General features: G+C 47.4%; 2 protein-coding genes across 3 annotated transcripts in view; both read right to left on the minus strand.

Moving 5' to 3' along the window:
• LOC119168354 (sushi, von Willebrand factor type A, EGF and pentraxin domain-containing protein 1) overlaps positions 1–4,645 on the minus strand; it is a 68,849-nt gene extending 64,204 nt beyond the window's left edge. For both annotated transcript variants that reach the window (XM_075866935.1, XM_075866934.1), the window contains exon 1: positions 4,475–4,645. In XM_075866935.1, coding sequence (XP_075723050.1) covers positions 4,475–4,546 — 72 coding nt within the window. In that variant the 5' untranslated portion in view covers positions 4,547–4,645. The remainder of the gene's footprint in view (positions 1–4,474) is intronic.
• A 1,489-nt stretch (positions 4,646–6,134) lies between these two features.
• The window catches only part of LOC142765020 (uncharacterized), a 68,451-nt gene continuing 57,511 nt past the window's right edge, over positions 6,135–17,074 (minus strand). Inside the window, exons 12-13 of the mRNA XM_075865566.1 lie at positions 10,510–10,638; positions 6,135–6,560 (exon numbers count right to left, since the gene is read on the minus strand). Of these exons, the coding sequence (XP_075721681.1) occupies positions 6,399–6,560; positions 10,510–10,638 (291 nt within the window). The 3' untranslated portion in view covers positions 6,135–6,398. The remainder of the gene's footprint in view (positions 6,561–10,509; positions 10,639–17,074) is intronic.

The raw sequence follows: 17,074 nt of genomic DNA on the forward strand, positions 1-17,074 counted from the left end.
CGAAGATACCACGGAGAGAACGCTGAAAAAGATAACTTGGCTGATGTCTCCGTCATAGGAATCGGTGTAACACGAAAGTGAAACTTGTCTTCTCAGATGCAGTTGGTTCTTTCCTGTGCATTGATATATTGAGAGCTAGTGCAATGTCTAGACGGGTCGCTTGATGTGGACCCACCCACGTAGGCACCTAGCGGCGCGTCTTCCTTCGAACGACTGAAGCCCATGATCATTATTTAGCAAGTGCGGTAGCTGAAGTAGTTAACATTACTTGCACACCAAACATGCATGGTGAATCCACGGAAAGATGGCAGCAACAAGCACATTATGAACTCTGGTACAACGCAATAGTTTTTCCTGGATTCGAACCGACAACGCCTCCCATACTCAGCAACGAGTGCATCGCATCGTCACTGGTCTGGTATTCTGGTATATGAACTCTCGTACTCGGTATGTACTGGTACTCGTTGTGCACTCCTTCAAAACGTCGTGAAACACGAGGCCAAACGCAACGCGCGTCGTCCGCTCTTTCTAGCCCAGCCGTGCTTTCACACAAGGCTAACGCGGAACGTGTTGTGACAGCCAGGCATAGCCGAGCGAGCGGTGGAGAGCAATATTTAAATGTGGATGAATGTTATGAGCGAGGCCTCTTGGTTTAGCGTGGCTTGGGCTTAAGCCACCTCCTCACGGTGTGCACATTGTTTTTTTTTTTTTTGCATCAGGAAGGCGTATACAAACAGGAGATTGGGCTACCAATGAACAGGAGCACGAGTAAATTACTCGATCTGGGTCTCCACAACACGCTGGAGCAATTGATAAAGGCACAGAACATAGCGCAGTACGAGCGCCTTTCCAAAAGCCCTACGGGCAGGCACATACTAGAGAGTTTATGAATTAGGTATCACACTCAGCACGGTGTCAAAATCGACGTACCAAGCGACGTAAAGGATAGGCTGGTCCTCCTTCCTTTGCCGAAGAACATGCACCCCGAATACCAAAGGGGTAGACAGGAAAAGAGAGCACAGGACATACAGAGGAAGTATGACAGATGTAGGGAGACAGTGTCTGTGGACGCGGCCAGGCATGCGCACAGGCGCGGCTTCGCGGCCGCTGTAGTAGATCACCAGGACGTTTGCAAGACTAGCGTCACGGTATACGCACGGAGCTCGTGGAGACAGCAGAGGAAGTGGCGCTCGCAGTGGCCACCACCACGGCCGAAGTGGTTAACAGTGACTCTCAGGCGGTAGTCCGCAACTTCGCCAACGGCCGCGTCTCTCCTGAGGCATTACAAATTTTACTTGCGGGCGAAATTAAAAATAGGGATGTTTACGTTATTATGGGAACCCACCCACACTTCCTCGCTCGCCGGCAACGAGGTGGCGTACGGGGCGGCTCGAGGGCTTACGGACCAAGCCGCCACCATCAGCACCGCCAGCTCGTCCACGACGTCGGTTGAGGAATGGGAGTGGGAAAATCGTCTCACCAGTTTTAAAGCTATATACCCAGCATTACAGATTGGCCAGGTGCAAATTTCCGCCAGCACACCGAAAACTGAACAAAAGGCAGGCGGTCATGTGGCGACAGCTGCAGACCAGGACGTTTCCAAACCCGGTGATTATGAATCTCTGTTACCCGGAGCTTTATGCGTTGGGCTACAAGTTTTGTGAGGCCAAGGCAACCCTGGATTACGTGCTATGGAAGTGTGAAAGAGGTAAGGCTTCAGACGAGGACGCAGCCTCGAACCGAACGTGCTGTGAGAGTGCTCTGCTGAGCCATGCCCTCGAAGACCAACTGTGGGCCGTACAGTGGGCCGAGGCCGCCGTCAGAGCTCAAGGATTCGTGGCCGATACCTAGGCGGGGACATCTGCCCAGATCCCTGAATAACTCGCTGGACTTGTTTTTTTTTTCAAAATAAGGTTGCGTCTTTCTTTCTTCATGTTCTCATTAAAACCCACACATACCCATCATTGCTCATTCTTAGTTCATTATACTTTGCCCTCATTCACAGTAACGAAACATACTGTTCTTCTTCCTAGGGAAACACTGATATGATTTGTCTGGCCAGGAATGAGCAATTGCAGAAAAAGCAATGAGAATTATCACCAGCGGTGGATCCAGAGGGGGGAGGGTAAAAGCGATCGCCCCCCCCCCAAAGCCTGTCAGTACCCTCTCCCCCTCTTTTCAGTGCTTTCCGGCCACCTGCTATCACCAGTTAGGAGAAATGAGCGCGGACCACTGTGAGCACATATTAAGAGTATTTATGCCGTTACAGAGTTTTAGTGCTAGTAAAAACAAAAAAGCAGTGACCACACCCCTTTCCAATGTTCATTAAGTGACGCCCCCCCCCCTAAATGGGTGGCTGGATTCGCCCCTGATTATCACCTTCTGTCATTTTAGAGTCTTTTTACGCCTATTCTCGACGTTCCACCTATTTCCTTATCGCTGATATCAGGTATGCTCATGTTTCGTGCGCGTCAGCATCATAGGCGAAAACAAGGTTCCCCTTCCGAGGGTGGGGGTATACGAAGGTGCCGAGCGCGAGCTGTTTCCCCGAGCGTTGTGTTTCCTGCGTCGGTGGCTGCCGCCCGCTTTCCGCATCAATAGACTTGCTGTGCAAGTACTACTTGCGCCAATAAACCCCGTTTTACAGTACACATCATGGATGTCGATCGACCTATACAAGAAACGCCTTTGCGATGGGTATTCACTGTTCGCTTTCGCGTTTTACTACCCGTTTCCGATGTCAGCGCATTTATCTGCCACAGGTGAAAGACGACAGCGACCGATGTGTTCCCGCTATAACTGGGGGCCTTCGACTAGTCTAACATCTGAATATCGCCTCTGGTCATTCGTCCGAGGTGAGCTTTATATTGCCTTTAATGCAGTGGACTGAACAAACTTACGCGCTCTTTGCGGCTATCTAGTGTTCTCACGTGATCAGTGCAATGCAGGTGCTTTTTCTATCGTCATAGGTCGGAAAACAGAACGTTTTGAGTAGCATATAAAATTAGCTCAGGCTTGCAGACCACATATTAAAAAAAGAAGCTTGACACAGCCGTGCTCGAGTTGCGAGCGCTTCATCGGCATAATTTTATCCGCATAAAACTTTGGAACACAAGTAGCCATGGCCAGTAACAAGGGCTAAAACTGCGCGAAAACAACCAATACAGGAAGTTTCCAAGGGTGGCTTTATGGTGAACGCACAATTTTGCCCAGAGCCTGGTAGACGCTGGCGAAACCCTCTATAGTTGACTTCTAAGAGGCCGTTTCGAAATAAGCCCGCATATAAAATAGACGCTAAAGTTACAAAACGCAACTCGCAAGGCGAGTTGCGGTTTTTGTGCGTAGATAAGCAGTTTTGAAGGATGTGAAATGAAGGGCTGGAAGGTAAATGCTCATATGCCCTTTCGTGAGTCTCGACATAACCACTGTGAGGGCGCGTTGATGATTCATGATGTTGAAATGAAGACACTTAACCACACAGAGACACAATAACACAAGCAGACTGTTTTGCCTGTCATCTATAGTTTCTCTTTGTAGTTACACTCTTGGATTACAAGTATCGTGGTACTTTTGCTATATGTGTCACGCCAACACACGCTGCTGTTATGAAACATCAACTCGCCGGAATAGCAACCCGTCTGACTTCAAGCGCTTGTCAGGCCCGTAGCCAGAAAAGGTACCCTAGCTTCTCCCTCACCCAGCCCCCCCCCCCCCCCCTCGAAATTTTGATGGAGAGTGTGTGCTACTTATCCAGTAAAAGTAATAAAGACCGGTGCTTCGCAAGGCTTTTGAAAACTGCCTGCTTTTAGGATGACTGCCAGTTGGGCATGTTGGAATAAGAAGTGCGCTTGCCAGCCAAAGCTTTCTGACACACAAATAGTTTACAGGCACTCAAGCGGACGAGCAGAGAAATAACGGAAGCGTATCGAATTGAAATAGGAGGTGGCAAGTGCGTTAGTCAGGCATCTGCACTGTTAACAGAATCTGAATTTGCTTTTGTGAACGTCACATAATTAAGTGCATCTCTTTTCTTGCCTTTGCTTGTTTTTTTGAAAGGAGGGGGGGGGGGCTTAACACGAGTTTTTTTAGGTTGTATGCAATTGATTATGAGAGTGGGTTTTCCTTACTTGATGTTGTTTACAATAGAGATGGTTTGTGGTGACGTATGTGCATCGTGTGCTTATATAAAAGAGTGCTCCCTTCGAAATAAGAAGCATTCAGTTGCTAGTGAGCGCTCACTTTGTGTACTTTCTGAGTGTTCGTACTTATTGGCGCTTGTTTCATGAAGAACTGCCTATCCCTCCCCCGAAAAGAATTCCTGGCTACAGACCTGGCTCGGATGTTCTTGCATTTTGAGATTATTAAAGAGTGGTCGATGCGGCAGTGGATTCGAACCCTCGTACCCGAGCTGGGCTACGTGGAACTTAACCTGCTAAGCTATCACTTGGAAAGAAAAAAAAAGATGTGCCCTCACCTGTGAAAGTGCCGGCTCGTAGAGAAGGATTACGATGAGGCATGTCGGTAGAGTCCATGACGGATGCTTCATCGTTAAATGAACTGAAAAATGCCACAGTACTCTACGCGACGAAGCAACAACTCGGATGGAATTCACTGCCACCTCTGCTGCCGTCGCTTTTGGTCGCCAGTTCTACGCATCCTTATCGTCGCGATCGGAGGAGTCATGAAAAAAAGACTTCTGTAATAGTACACCGTTTGGCAGCGTCGCTGCGATTGCAGAGGTGACTTGCAACCGGGTTGCCGCTTCGGCCTGACTCGCTCCTTCGAGAAAGGTCGTGTTGGGGAGAGTGTCTTGATGATAGCGACTCATACGCGGGTGGTAAACCCATTCAGATGCGACATAAGTAAAACACCCAGTAAGTGCTTCATATTTACACGTCATATTCTAACTACATACGATATCTTATCGCGAAACAAATTGTGTCACAACATATTATTTACATGCTTTGGAGTAATGAATATGACTGAAGTTTCAGCTGAGATGTCTATTTGTGCAGGAGTTCTTAATGTCCTCTTTTTGAATAAACGGCATTGAATGCAAGGCTAAAACATTCAGTGATATCGTTTTCAGTTATGACCATTTAGAGAAAAAAAAAATAACACTTTTGACGTGTCACGCGGAGAGTGGCTCAAACGACTCGGTAAACATGGTAGTGCCTTCAGCAAACTCTTCATGGCAAATACACAGTGAATTTGAACAAAGAAACACTCCGCACACTGGAGGTTAAATTTATCGGAACCTCAACGTCCTTGCTTTTCTTAAAGTAGGCATGACGAGCAACAAACAAGAGTAGAAGGCGTTTAAACAATACGCACAGTGCATACAAGGCGCCTAAAAGGTTTAGGAAAGTATGCATAGAAGGTACACGCCCGTAGCGAAGAATTCGTTTTTTGAAAGGCCCACTTGCTCAAGGCCTTGACATGTTGAGACAAAAGTTATTTGTTTTTTGCTAAACCACCCCGTCCATCAGAATTTCGACGATGGGGTTCTTAGGACACCCTTATTGGCTGTGGGCTTGATGGAATGTGAACGTCGATTTGATTCCGTTGGATGTACTGTTATTACAACACGAAAAACAAGCTCTATATTTGCTCTTGCGAGACATACCCCGAATATATTATTACATGCCCTCAAATTTATCTCTTGCGTTTGTAATTTGTGTATTATTTCATTGATGCAGTGTGCTACTCCAGAGCCTGATACACAGTCAGCACGATGTTTCTATACTTCATTGGATAACTTATAACGTCCACACATGCTAGTGTTAAAACATAAGTGCACCTTTTCTTTTTCTCCTCTGGGGATTCGAGCACACTGAGAACGAGAGTGGCGTTTGCGCTGTTTCCGCTTCCGTAGCTCAATAGCCGTCGAAGTTTCAAAGGTGGTGTGGGGTGCTGCGTTGACTCGATAGACCATTGACTCGATGGCCTTCAAACTCGGGCTGCTCGTTCTTGTCAGTTGAGTCGATAGACCTTTGGTTCAATGGCCTTGGAAACGCCCATGCGACACCAGGAAATGCTCTACTTTTGATACAGAATGCGCAACTCCATTTTAACGATGCTAAACCCATCGGGCATATGCAATATTCGTAAGGCTCATCTTGAATGAAAAACGCTTATTGAATGAAAGAGTTTATTTTCGAATCAAGAAGATTCTTTATTTAGCCCACCTTTTGCATACACTACTGCGTCGACGCACACAACCAACCACCTAGTCCAATTCACCACAACTCCCTCTTCCTTCCCCGAGAAGTTAAGCACAGTTTAATGTCCACGTTTCTCATGTGCAAGGAAGTTCAGCTGCGTGGGAGAAAAAAAGTGCTAAAAGAAAAAAAAAGAGAACTAAGCTCAGGGATGTCCTGTGAAGAGTGTGATGACAATCACTCAATACCCGACTTAGTGAGTTCCGTGATCTTCGTTTTGATGGAGATTAGCCGCTTGAACTTCTTGTCGTCGCAAATTTGGTAGAAGTCGTCCATCTCTACGCTGTAGGCGGCAATGCCGGTGTAGTTGTGTGGCAGAATATTTAGCCTGGCCGTAGTCTGCGTAAAAAATAAGAATCCACTTTGTTACCTAACCGACGGCTACGAAGAACGCCGTTCTCCATGTATATTTTTCAATATGTACAGTACGAGAAACTAAGCACGAGCGCTTATGGCAGCTGCAACGCATGGCGGTTCAGTGAGTGTGGTAATGACTAGTAGGGAATGGATTATTCTAATTCCCGTTCTTCTGTCTCCGTTTGGCTTCGCGCGGCTTGGAGCTGCTTTGTCACAAAATGACTGTAAACGAATGTTCTGCAGTTGCACTTTACCGCCTTGACCTTTTAGGCACATCAATTCTAATCAACTGACGAAGCTCGCATGGGTTTGTTCTTTCATATGAAACAAAGGCAAAACACAGCATTAAACAAAGTCACAGGTGCGTTCGAAGCGCGCAAGCATAATGACTAGGCAAATCCGTGTGCTACCCACCATTTCCATTGTCGCCGAACGATCGCTGCGCCAGAATCCGGTCTGGTTAATTTTAGAGAACTCTATGTGGTTCGCTACACCTTATCAATATCTAACGGTGCCAGGTTTGCCCAGTTTTTGGACAATTGACATTAATCTGGCGCACTGTTGTGGGCTGGTGGCCGCAGAAAAAGAAGTGTCTTGGTTATACCACCCGTTTGTAGCCCGAAGCCACAAAGAACGAATTTACTTGTGGGTGAAGAAACAATCTATAGCTATAGTTCAAGCTTGTTCCTTGTTCGTTCGATATGAAGCAAAATTTCGAAGAATTGGCGTAGTGTTTGCATTAAGCGCGCAAGGACGGGTCACAGCGGACCTGTTGGGCATCTAGACGGCCCTTACTTCACTCGACTTTTACCCTCTTACCTTTTCCCTTTTTCCTACCCTTAATATATATATATGTATATATATATATATATATATTAATAATGAGATTTAACAGATAATAATGCCAAGGAAAGTATAGGGGAAGATATTAGACCAAATCGTAATGTGAATATGAAGAAAGAAAAGTGGGTGAAAAGATAACTTCCCATGGGCAGGATCCGAACCTGCGACCTTCGAATGACGCGTTCAATACTCTACCACTGAGCTACCACGGCAGCTATCCCCCCTGCCACTTTTTTGGGTTTATATGTGAATTTAAACGTGGGAGTGTCAGTCAGCGCCACCAGTAGCCATGGCGGGGAGTGTGGCACACTCTTTTGAGCCTGTTCGGCGTCACGTAGCATGTGAACTTGTTACGAGCGGGCAGCTGACCAATAGTCCCTCGTATACAACCTAACGGCACTAAGTCTGCCAGTACGAGATTCTCGTTAATGAATTAAAGAAAGAAGTGTATACTTTCTTTTTTTTCGTGTTTTCGCAGGTTCGGGTCCAGCCCATGACAAGTTATCTTTTCACCCCCTTTTTTTCTTCATATTCACATGACCATTCGGTCCAATATGTTCCCCTATACTTTACTTGGCATTATTGTCTGTTAGATCTCATTATTATTGTGTAAAACACGCAAAAAACGAGCCCTTAAGTATACACTTCTTTCCTATATATATATATATATATATATATATATATAGAGAGAGAGAGAGAGAGAGAGAGAGAAATTGAAGGGAAGGCACGACCGGTCCGGGTATTTTCTATATTGAATGAACTTGCAGATAGCACATTTGAAAAGGTGACTGACACTCCCACAAGTTCCTTTTCAAATGCGCTATATGCAAGTTCATTCAATATATATATATATATATATATATATATATATATATATATATATATATATATATATATATATATATATATATATATATATATATGCTTGCTCTGGGGTTTAGAAACATGATCGGCGTGTTGCATTACTAGCGCCTTGTTCGGCGGCTGCAGCTAGCGTTTACAACATTTATAGATGCTTTTCCAGTGTCTTAGCTCTTCCTTTCGAGGTGGGGGCGAGTTGCTCCTGGGGAGTGTGGGGACGTTGCAGTTTAACTTTGCGCCAAGTAACCGGCTGCTCTCCTCCGGCTTCACTGCTGCTGTAGTTTCTTGCGTTCCGTACTGGTGTTAAGTGGCACTTTTTTTAAAAACGATAGTCTTTCTTTGGGTACTTCAACAGAAAAATATTGGTCTCACTGTAACTCTGTATGTGCATTTGTCTGTTTGTCCATCTTAACGATGCTCCAAAGGGCTCCGTACAATATTTCAAATGGCCAACCTTATCTGCAGCACCCCCCTAACGCTCCAGTTTAGGCGTTCATTCTTGTGTGATTGTTAAACAAAAAGCAATAATTGCGCATGCATCAGGCACCATAACACGTCTATATTCCGTAAGTGTGTCTTTGTACTAGGAAAGTCATACATAAGTAATTTTAAGGAGCATAGCATTTATCACGCTGCGCTGACAATGGAACGCTACGTTTAAAAAGGCAAGTGTTTTCAACGCTTTGCTGGGACCACACGGTGGTGGCACCTGCCCGTCGCTTTGCGTTCTACACCTTGTCGCCTCCGAGACAGGCGCGCACGCGCCTGTTTCAGTATAACTGCCAGATATCGCTTGTGTCGAACTGCCAGGTATAACTGCCAGATATAGGTATACCTGCCAGATATCGCTTGTGTCTAACGTGCCTCGATGCGCTCGTTTGCCTTCGCTGCACGGATTGAGAGACTTTAACGCAGCGCCTCTAAAATACAATTCACCAATTTTCTCGCGCAGAACACCAAATAAACGGTTTGTTCACTCTCCCCAGACGCAAGACTATCGTTAGGGTGTCTGCTATCGTCTTTCGACGACATTTGCAGTAAAACATGCGAATTTACGTGCCCAAGCTGGGATGGCGCAGATGGTGCAGAAACATGCAGATACAGAATTTACGTGCCCTAACTGGGATGATGGCGCTACCTATGGGAGGGCTGAGAAGTAAGAAAAGTGAGAAGGAAAAGAAAACGAGAATGGGTGCTTGAGTCACTGTGCGAAGCATTGTTACAAGTTTATTTTGGCAATATTAAAAGCAAATAATTATGAACCATGCATCAAACGCGAAAACATCCATGTTGCTGATTTGTTTAGATCTATTTTGTAGTTAGGCCTCGACACGTTCGAATTGGGAAGCTGTCTCAAAAACTACGCCAACTTATCCGTAATATATTGTCCGTCGTCGAAGCTAAGTGAAGGCAAGAAAAGCCACTTCAACCAGTCGTTTGCGGCAAACTGTCTCAAAAACTACGCCAACTTATCCGTAATATATTCTCCGTCGTCGAAGCTAAGTGAAGGCAAGAAAAGCCACTTCAACCAGTCGTTTGCGGCAAACAAAGTGAAGCTTTCAACAAATACGCCGAAATAACTTCAAAGTGGGCGTCCGAGAGCGCCGACACGATTTACGTACACTACGTACACCTACGGTAACACGGCAACACGAAATTTGAGAAATAGCGCAGGTACGGTAAGCGATACGGCTAACGTACGTACCCACGCGTGCGCACTTCCATCCCGCTATCATGGTACGCCCGGTATTCCGGTAAGTCCGATATACTATAGCCGTCTAATAGTTTGCGCGAGCGCGGTGCTAGGTGAGCATTTGCTTATTAAAGAGCCGTTTTGTCACCATGTAACTTCTTGTTCTTCCAGGTAGTGGAAACAAATTTTGAAGCTCAATTGTATTGGGCACGTCTCAACGAAGCCCCAGTAAAAGCTGCGACTCAACTGGTTCCAGTTTAGTAGCTGTTTAGAGGCTGTTTTCGCCGGTCTTAGCATAAGGATCGTTGAAGCTGTGAACATTAACTTTGCGCAGCGATACGCACGTCTGCGGTGCGTACCCTAAAAAAAGTTGAAACCGAGCTCAACATTGCTGTTAGTTATCAGCCACGTATAAAAATCCTGCTGAAATGACGATATTTATCTGTCCAGCTAGAAATAAACCAGTGCGATTTCTCTCGAGGGTACGGAAACTCGTGCTATAGCGAGACAGTGATGGTGTCCGTATTGCGCCACCTTTTCATGAATGCTGTCGGGGCCATCGTAGAAGTCGACCGCCGTGTTGTTCCTGACGTCGAACGTTGTCGAGCCCGACGGGTCACTCGGATCCTTGCTTCGCTTACAAGTGTCTTTGCAGACACAAACCTGGAAAAAGAAAAAAAAGAAAAAAAGGTTTACCTACCTGCAATAAGATATGAACTCCAGCGCACATCTTTGTAATGAGGCACAGTCTCATTTCTTAAAACAGGCTCCGAAACGCGCAGGAAAAGCTCGCGCATCTTTCGTACACCTGACCAACTTTGTTCCACACGCAGTGACGTCAAGTCGGCCATCGGCCACGTTGAATAAATTGGTTGAGACCTGGTGGAGATTGATTGATTGATATGTGGGGTTTAACGTCCCAAAACCACCATATGATTATGAGGGACGCCGTGTCATGAAGGGCTCGGGAAATTTCGACCACCTGGGGTTTCTTAACGTGCATCCAAATCTGAGCACACAGGCCTACAATATTTCCGCCCCTATCAGAAAGGCAGCGACCACAGCCGGGAATTGAACCCGCGACCTGCGGGTCAGCAGCCGAGTACCTTAGCCACTACACCACCGCGGCGGGGCACGCCTGGTTGAGACCAATCGACGAGCTGCGTGCTACGTCACGTCACCGATCACCGAGTTGACGTCACTGCGCGTTGAAAGAAGTTGGTCACACGCAGGAAACATGCGCGAGCTTATCCTGCGCGTTTCGGAGCCTGTTGACTGGTCATTTAATCTCACGGATGCAACAGCGGCGCGCGGTACGCGGAAGAATAAAAGTACATAATAAACTGATAGACTAGCGAGTTGACTGTCATTAAGATAGTACCACCGTGTGCCTAAAAGCCACGCTTTAAAGACGCGAGAACCATGCTCCTAAATTGGAGAGGGAAGTAAGCGAAGCTGGGTGTGTGCATGCATGATCTATTTGTTCCTCCATTTGTATCGTCATGCACTTGAGTAACTTTCAATTATTTCATACCAAGAATTAGATCTTCCTACGCGTGCTCAGCAGCGCTACACTTCACTTGCTACAGGCCACAATGCTGGCCATGCGTCCATATCTGGTCAAAAATAGACTGTCACAGCGTGAAAAGACTTGTCACCTTGATAAAAGATTTAATTGCCATATCACACGTGGCTGATGCCACAGAAGCCGAATATCGAGAGATCACTAGTTTTTTGCGCACTTTACTGGCGCATATTTAAGAGTGACCTCACAATCAATCAATCAATCAATCAATCAATCAATCAATCAATCAATCAATCAATAGTTTTGTCACCTAAATATATTTCGCGATTCGGTAAATTCACCAGGTTTATCACGTACAACGCGGAAGCCCCCTAAGCCGGTATCTCACTGCAAGCTCCGCTTGCAAAAAAAATTCCGCCATATCCACGAAGTGAATGATGATGAGTGGGCGAAGCTCCGGAGGTAAACCTGGTAAACCATGAATCCTCTGTACATTTTGCCCACTCGATTTTATTACATCGCTCCCCCTAGCGTACGTCGCCGCACTAAATCGAACGATTGCCTTCAACCAATGACACGCGCCATATGTGACATCATTCCTATTTTATAAGATCTCACGTCTTTCATCAACTACAAGTACCGCTTTCTAGTTTATAACATCTTGCATCTTTTCATCATCAGCTACAAGTACCACCATCTAGTAAACACTACAAGAACTAAACGAGAGGTGGCTACATACAGGAGACGGTACCGCCATCTAGTGAACACTGCAAGAACTAAACTAGAGGTGGCTACATACAGGGGACGGTACCGCCATCTAGTGAACACTGCAAGAACTAAACTAGAGGTGGCTACATACAGGCTACAGGGGACGCACAGCCCACGCCCTAAGGAGCTTCGCCCCTAAAAGACGCAGATCGTTCGTAAACACGTTCGCTCTAAAAATAATTGATTGATATGTGTGGTTTAACGTCCCAAAATTACCATATAATTATGAGAGACGCCATAGTGGAGGGCTCCGGAAATTTCGACCACGAGGGGGGTCTTTAACGTGCACCCAAATCTGAGCACGTGGGCCTACAACCACCTCCATCGGAAATTCAGCCGCCGCAGCTGGAATTCGAACCCGCAACCTGCGGCTCACCAGCCGTTCGCTCTGAAAAGAGATGGCTGATCCCTCCGCTATTTACGCCATAGCATTAAAGAGCTCGTGTCGCAGAAATTCTGCCATCAGCGTCGGCACCGTTGGGTGAGCGCGGGAAGTCGTCCGTGAGCAAAAATCGAGAAAGAAGCAAATAAAATAAAGATGAAAAATTTTGGTTCCGTTGAGGATCGAACTCTGGCCGTTTGCGTGGCAAGCAGTTGTTCTACCATAAAGCCACGACACTACTTGCAGCTGGATCGAAAAAAAGAAACACTACATAAGTGCTATGTTTTAGAAGGAGTCTTAACGCATTTTGTTCGACAGGTGTAACGACGAAAACAAGCCCATTCAGCGATTTGTAGGCGCATTTGGGAGGCCAGCAGACTACGTCGAATAAGGTCGGGATATTGCTGCCATCGCCAGTAAAACACACAGGAACTTTCAAACAGCTCTAAAATTGGACAACTGTGTCTATCTAGCGGAAAACATATTATGCCTTACCAGAGGCGTTGATTACGCAAACAGCAACGCTAGATGATGTGCTACCATCTGTGTGGTGCTGTGAGACTCTTTACAGCCTCCGACATGGTAAGCGCAGGGCGTGTATCATGAAGGCTATGCGACACTCGCTTTAGATCGAAAACTTGTAGGTACTCTCAGCGTAGAATGAAACCCGAACAGCGCCCCGCCTTGGTGGTCTAGTGGCTAAGGTACTCGGCTGCTGACCCGCAGGTCGCGGGATTGAATCCCGGCTGCGGCGGCTGCATTTTCGATGGAGGTGACACTGCTGTAGGCCCATGCGCTCAGATTTCGGTGCACGTTAAAGAACCCCAGGAGGTCGAAATTTCCGAAGCCCTCCACTACGGCGTCTCTCATAATCATATGGTGGTTTGGGGACGTTAAACTCCCCACATCAATGAAACCCGAACAGCGGCAAGCCTTTGCAATAGTGTAGTGCGTGCCATCCAGTCATCACAATTGACAGGCGCGCGCATCCTGTTCGGCAGCTTTGCGCATATATGCGTGCCTGTTCGTATACTGAGAAGTGGACGGCGTACACCATAACATCGCGAAGGCAGGCTTGCCGCTTTTTGGGTTTCATTTGACGCTGATAGTACCATTCGCGCGCGCGCGCCGGTACAATCTACTGCGTGCGTACGTGCGCTCGCGCGCGTGTGTGTGTATGTGTGTGCGTGTGTGTGTGTGTGCGTGCGTGCGTGTGTGTGCATGTGCGCGTGTGCGTGTGTGTGTGTGAGAGAGAGAGAGAGAGAGACAGATAAAGCCCGTACAATGTCGCTTGGAGTCTGGCAGCTACAGCACCGTTTTACGCGTATGCGCCCACTTAAATCATCTGCTTATTATGCATCCCCATCCCGATGACTAACGCCGATCATCCCGACTTAACCGTTGTTGTAGCTATTGCTTTCGAGATATACCTGGACAAAGGATATCGTAAACCCCACGCGAAGAGGACGTCGGCGAGCCTACAAATAAATCACAGGTTCGACAGAAAGACAAAAAATGAACGTCAAATTGCAATATAACGCAAAGAATGGCAAGCAGCTTAGCACTTGCAGCGGGCTGTCGAAGCATAAAGGACACGCTAATAGAATAAACAGTACCAGTGTGAATTAACAACTGCCCCAACTCGAAACACAAACCGCACTGCTTAAGCACAAAGAAGGAAGTGCAAGAAGCAAAAGCATGCTCAGGAAAAGCGTGAACTAATAACTGTGTGATGATGTTTATTCGAGCAGGAAAGTCGCAACGGGGTTGCAACAAAAAATAACCGTATGGCAAGTCTGGCAAAGGCGGCACAGGCTTTCGCGCAATCAGAGCACGGGGCTTTTCGTTATCTTACGAAGGCGCATACACGTTGGTGCGTATGCTCCACTACAATACCCCCTGGGGTGAAGAGTAGCCATCCTGGCGACTCAGGGAGTAGGCACAATGAGGGGGTCGTAGTAGGGCTTGAGACGGTCAACGTGTACGGTCTCGCGTCCTTGACGGCGCAAATTTGGTGATTGTGTTAGTGGCTCGATGACGTAATTTCCGGGGAGGTTTCGTCAATGACACGGTACGGACCATGGTACCGGGCCAGAAGTTTAGAAGACATGCCAGGAATGTGTGGGGGCACCCAAAGCCGCACAAGGGAGCCAGTACGAGACGTAGGAGTCATGTGGTGAACGTCGTCATGTCGAGTCTTTTGTAGGCCTTGAGCCTCACTTGTCATAGACCGAGCCAACTGACGGCAGTCTCCAGCGTATCTGGAGACTTCAGAAAGCGGGGAGCACTCAGATGCATCAGGGCGGTACGGGAGTATAGTGTCGAGTGGGTGGGAAGGTTCGCGGCTGTACAACAGAAAGAATGGGGAAAAAGCAGTAGTCGTTTGCGTCGCGGTGTTATAAGCGAATGTAACAAAAGGTAATACAGCGTCCCAGTTAGTGTAGTCGGAGGAGGTGTACATCCTCAGCATGTCGCCAAGTGTGCGGTTGAAGCGCTCAGTGAGACCATTTGTCTGTGAATGGTATGCGGTGGATTTCCGGTGGATGATGTTGCATTCAGCGAGGATAGCTTAGATGACCTCCGACAGAAACACTCGACCCCTATCACTGAGTAATTCCCGCAGAGCTCCATGGCGTATAATGAAGCTGCGAAGAATGAAGAGTGCAACTTTGTGGGTGGTCGCTGTTGGTAGAGCTGCAGTCTCAGCGTAGCGTGTCAGATGATCGACGCCGACAATAATCCACCGGTTTTCAGAGCCACTATATGGGAGGTGGCCATAGAGGTCAATACCCACGCGGTCGAATGGGCGAGCCGGGCAGGGGAGCGGCTGTAACATGCCAGTAAGGTGCCGTGGAGGTGTCTTGTTTTGTTGGCAAGTGGTGCAAGACTGAACGTATTTTTGCACAAAGCGATACATTCCTCGCCAGTATTATCGTTGGCGTAGCATTTCGTAGGTATTCAGGACACCTGCGTGAGCACTTTGGGGATCTGCATGAAAATGCATGCAGACGTCAGAGCGCATATGAGTTGGGACAGCAAGGAGCCATTGCCGACCCCCAGGCATGCAAGCTGCGGCGGTACAGAATGTTGTGTCGTAAGGAAAAGTGGGCTGCTTGCCGGCGTAGCGCTCTCGTAGAAGGGACAGCAGACGGATTGGTAAGGTAGTCGACTAACAAGGCAAGGTATAGGTCTTTACGCTGCTCCGAAAGCATGTCAGTGGTGTCGAGTGGTGACAAGGTGGTAAAAAGGGGTGACAGAGAAGCCACATCTGGTGTTAATGACGATCGGGAAAGTGCATCGGCATCCGCATGCTTGCGACCGGAACGATATAGGACACGGATGTCGTATTCCTGCAATCGAAGTGCCCAACGCCCCAGGCGTCCGGACGGGTCTTTCAAGGTGGACAGCCAACATAGAGCGTGATGTTCCGGGACCACGTCGAAAGGACGGCCATAAAGGTACGGGCGAAGCTTCGTCAGCGCCCAGATTATGGCCAAACAATCCTTCTCTGTCACGGAGTAATTTAATTCAGCCTTCTTGAGAGCGCGACTTGCATGAGCGACCACGTATTTGGGTTGGGTGCCTTTCCGTTGTGCCAAAACTGCACCAAGACAGACGCCACTTGCATCGGTGTGAATTTCTGTGGCAGTAGTGGGGTCGTAGTGGCGAAGAATAGGTGGTGAGGTCAGCAGGTGGCGCAGCTGGCGAAATGCGTCATCACATGCAGATGACCATGCAGATATACCTTTGCTGTTGGAAAGCAGGCTCGTCAGAGGTGCGATGATGGACGCAAAGTTGAGCACGAAGCGACGAAAGTAGGAGCAGAGGCCGACGAAACTTCTCAGGGCTTTCAGTGATGTGGGGTTGGGAAGTCAGCGACAGCTCGAAGCTTATCGGGATTTGGAGGAACACAGTCTCTTGTGATGACATTTCCCAAGATGGTTAGCTTTCGTGCTGCGAAGTGGCACTTCTTGGTGTTAAGTTGTAGGCCTGCAGAAGTTAGACACGTCAAAATCTCGTGGAGACGATGAAGACAAGTTGGGAAATCAGCTGAAAAGACTACGATGTCATCCAGGTAACACAAGCAAGTTTTCCACTTGTGGGCACGCAAGATGGTATCGATCATGCGCTCAAATGTCGCAGGTGCGTTGCAGAGCCTAAATGGCATGACTTTAAACTCATATAGGGCATCCGGCATTACAAAGGCTGTTTTAGGGCGATCAAATTCAGCCATCGGCACCTGCCAATACCCAGAACGCAGATCCAATAATGTAAAGTACTCGGAGCCTTGTAAATAGTCAAGAGCATCGTCTATTCGTGGTAGCGGGTAGACATCTTTTTTCGTAATCTTGTTTAAGCGGCGATAGTCCACGCAAAATCGAACGGTGCGATCTTTTTTTTTACCAGAACCACAGGTGATGACT

This window comes from Rhipicephalus microplus, chromosome 6, assembly GCF_043290135.1.
Source record: "Rhipicephalus microplus isolate Deutch F79 chromosome 6, USDA_Rmic, whole genome shotgun sequence".
In the NCBI taxonomy this organism is placed as follows: Eukaryota; Metazoa; Arthropoda; class Arachnida; order Ixodida; family Ixodidae; genus Rhipicephalus; species Rhipicephalus microplus.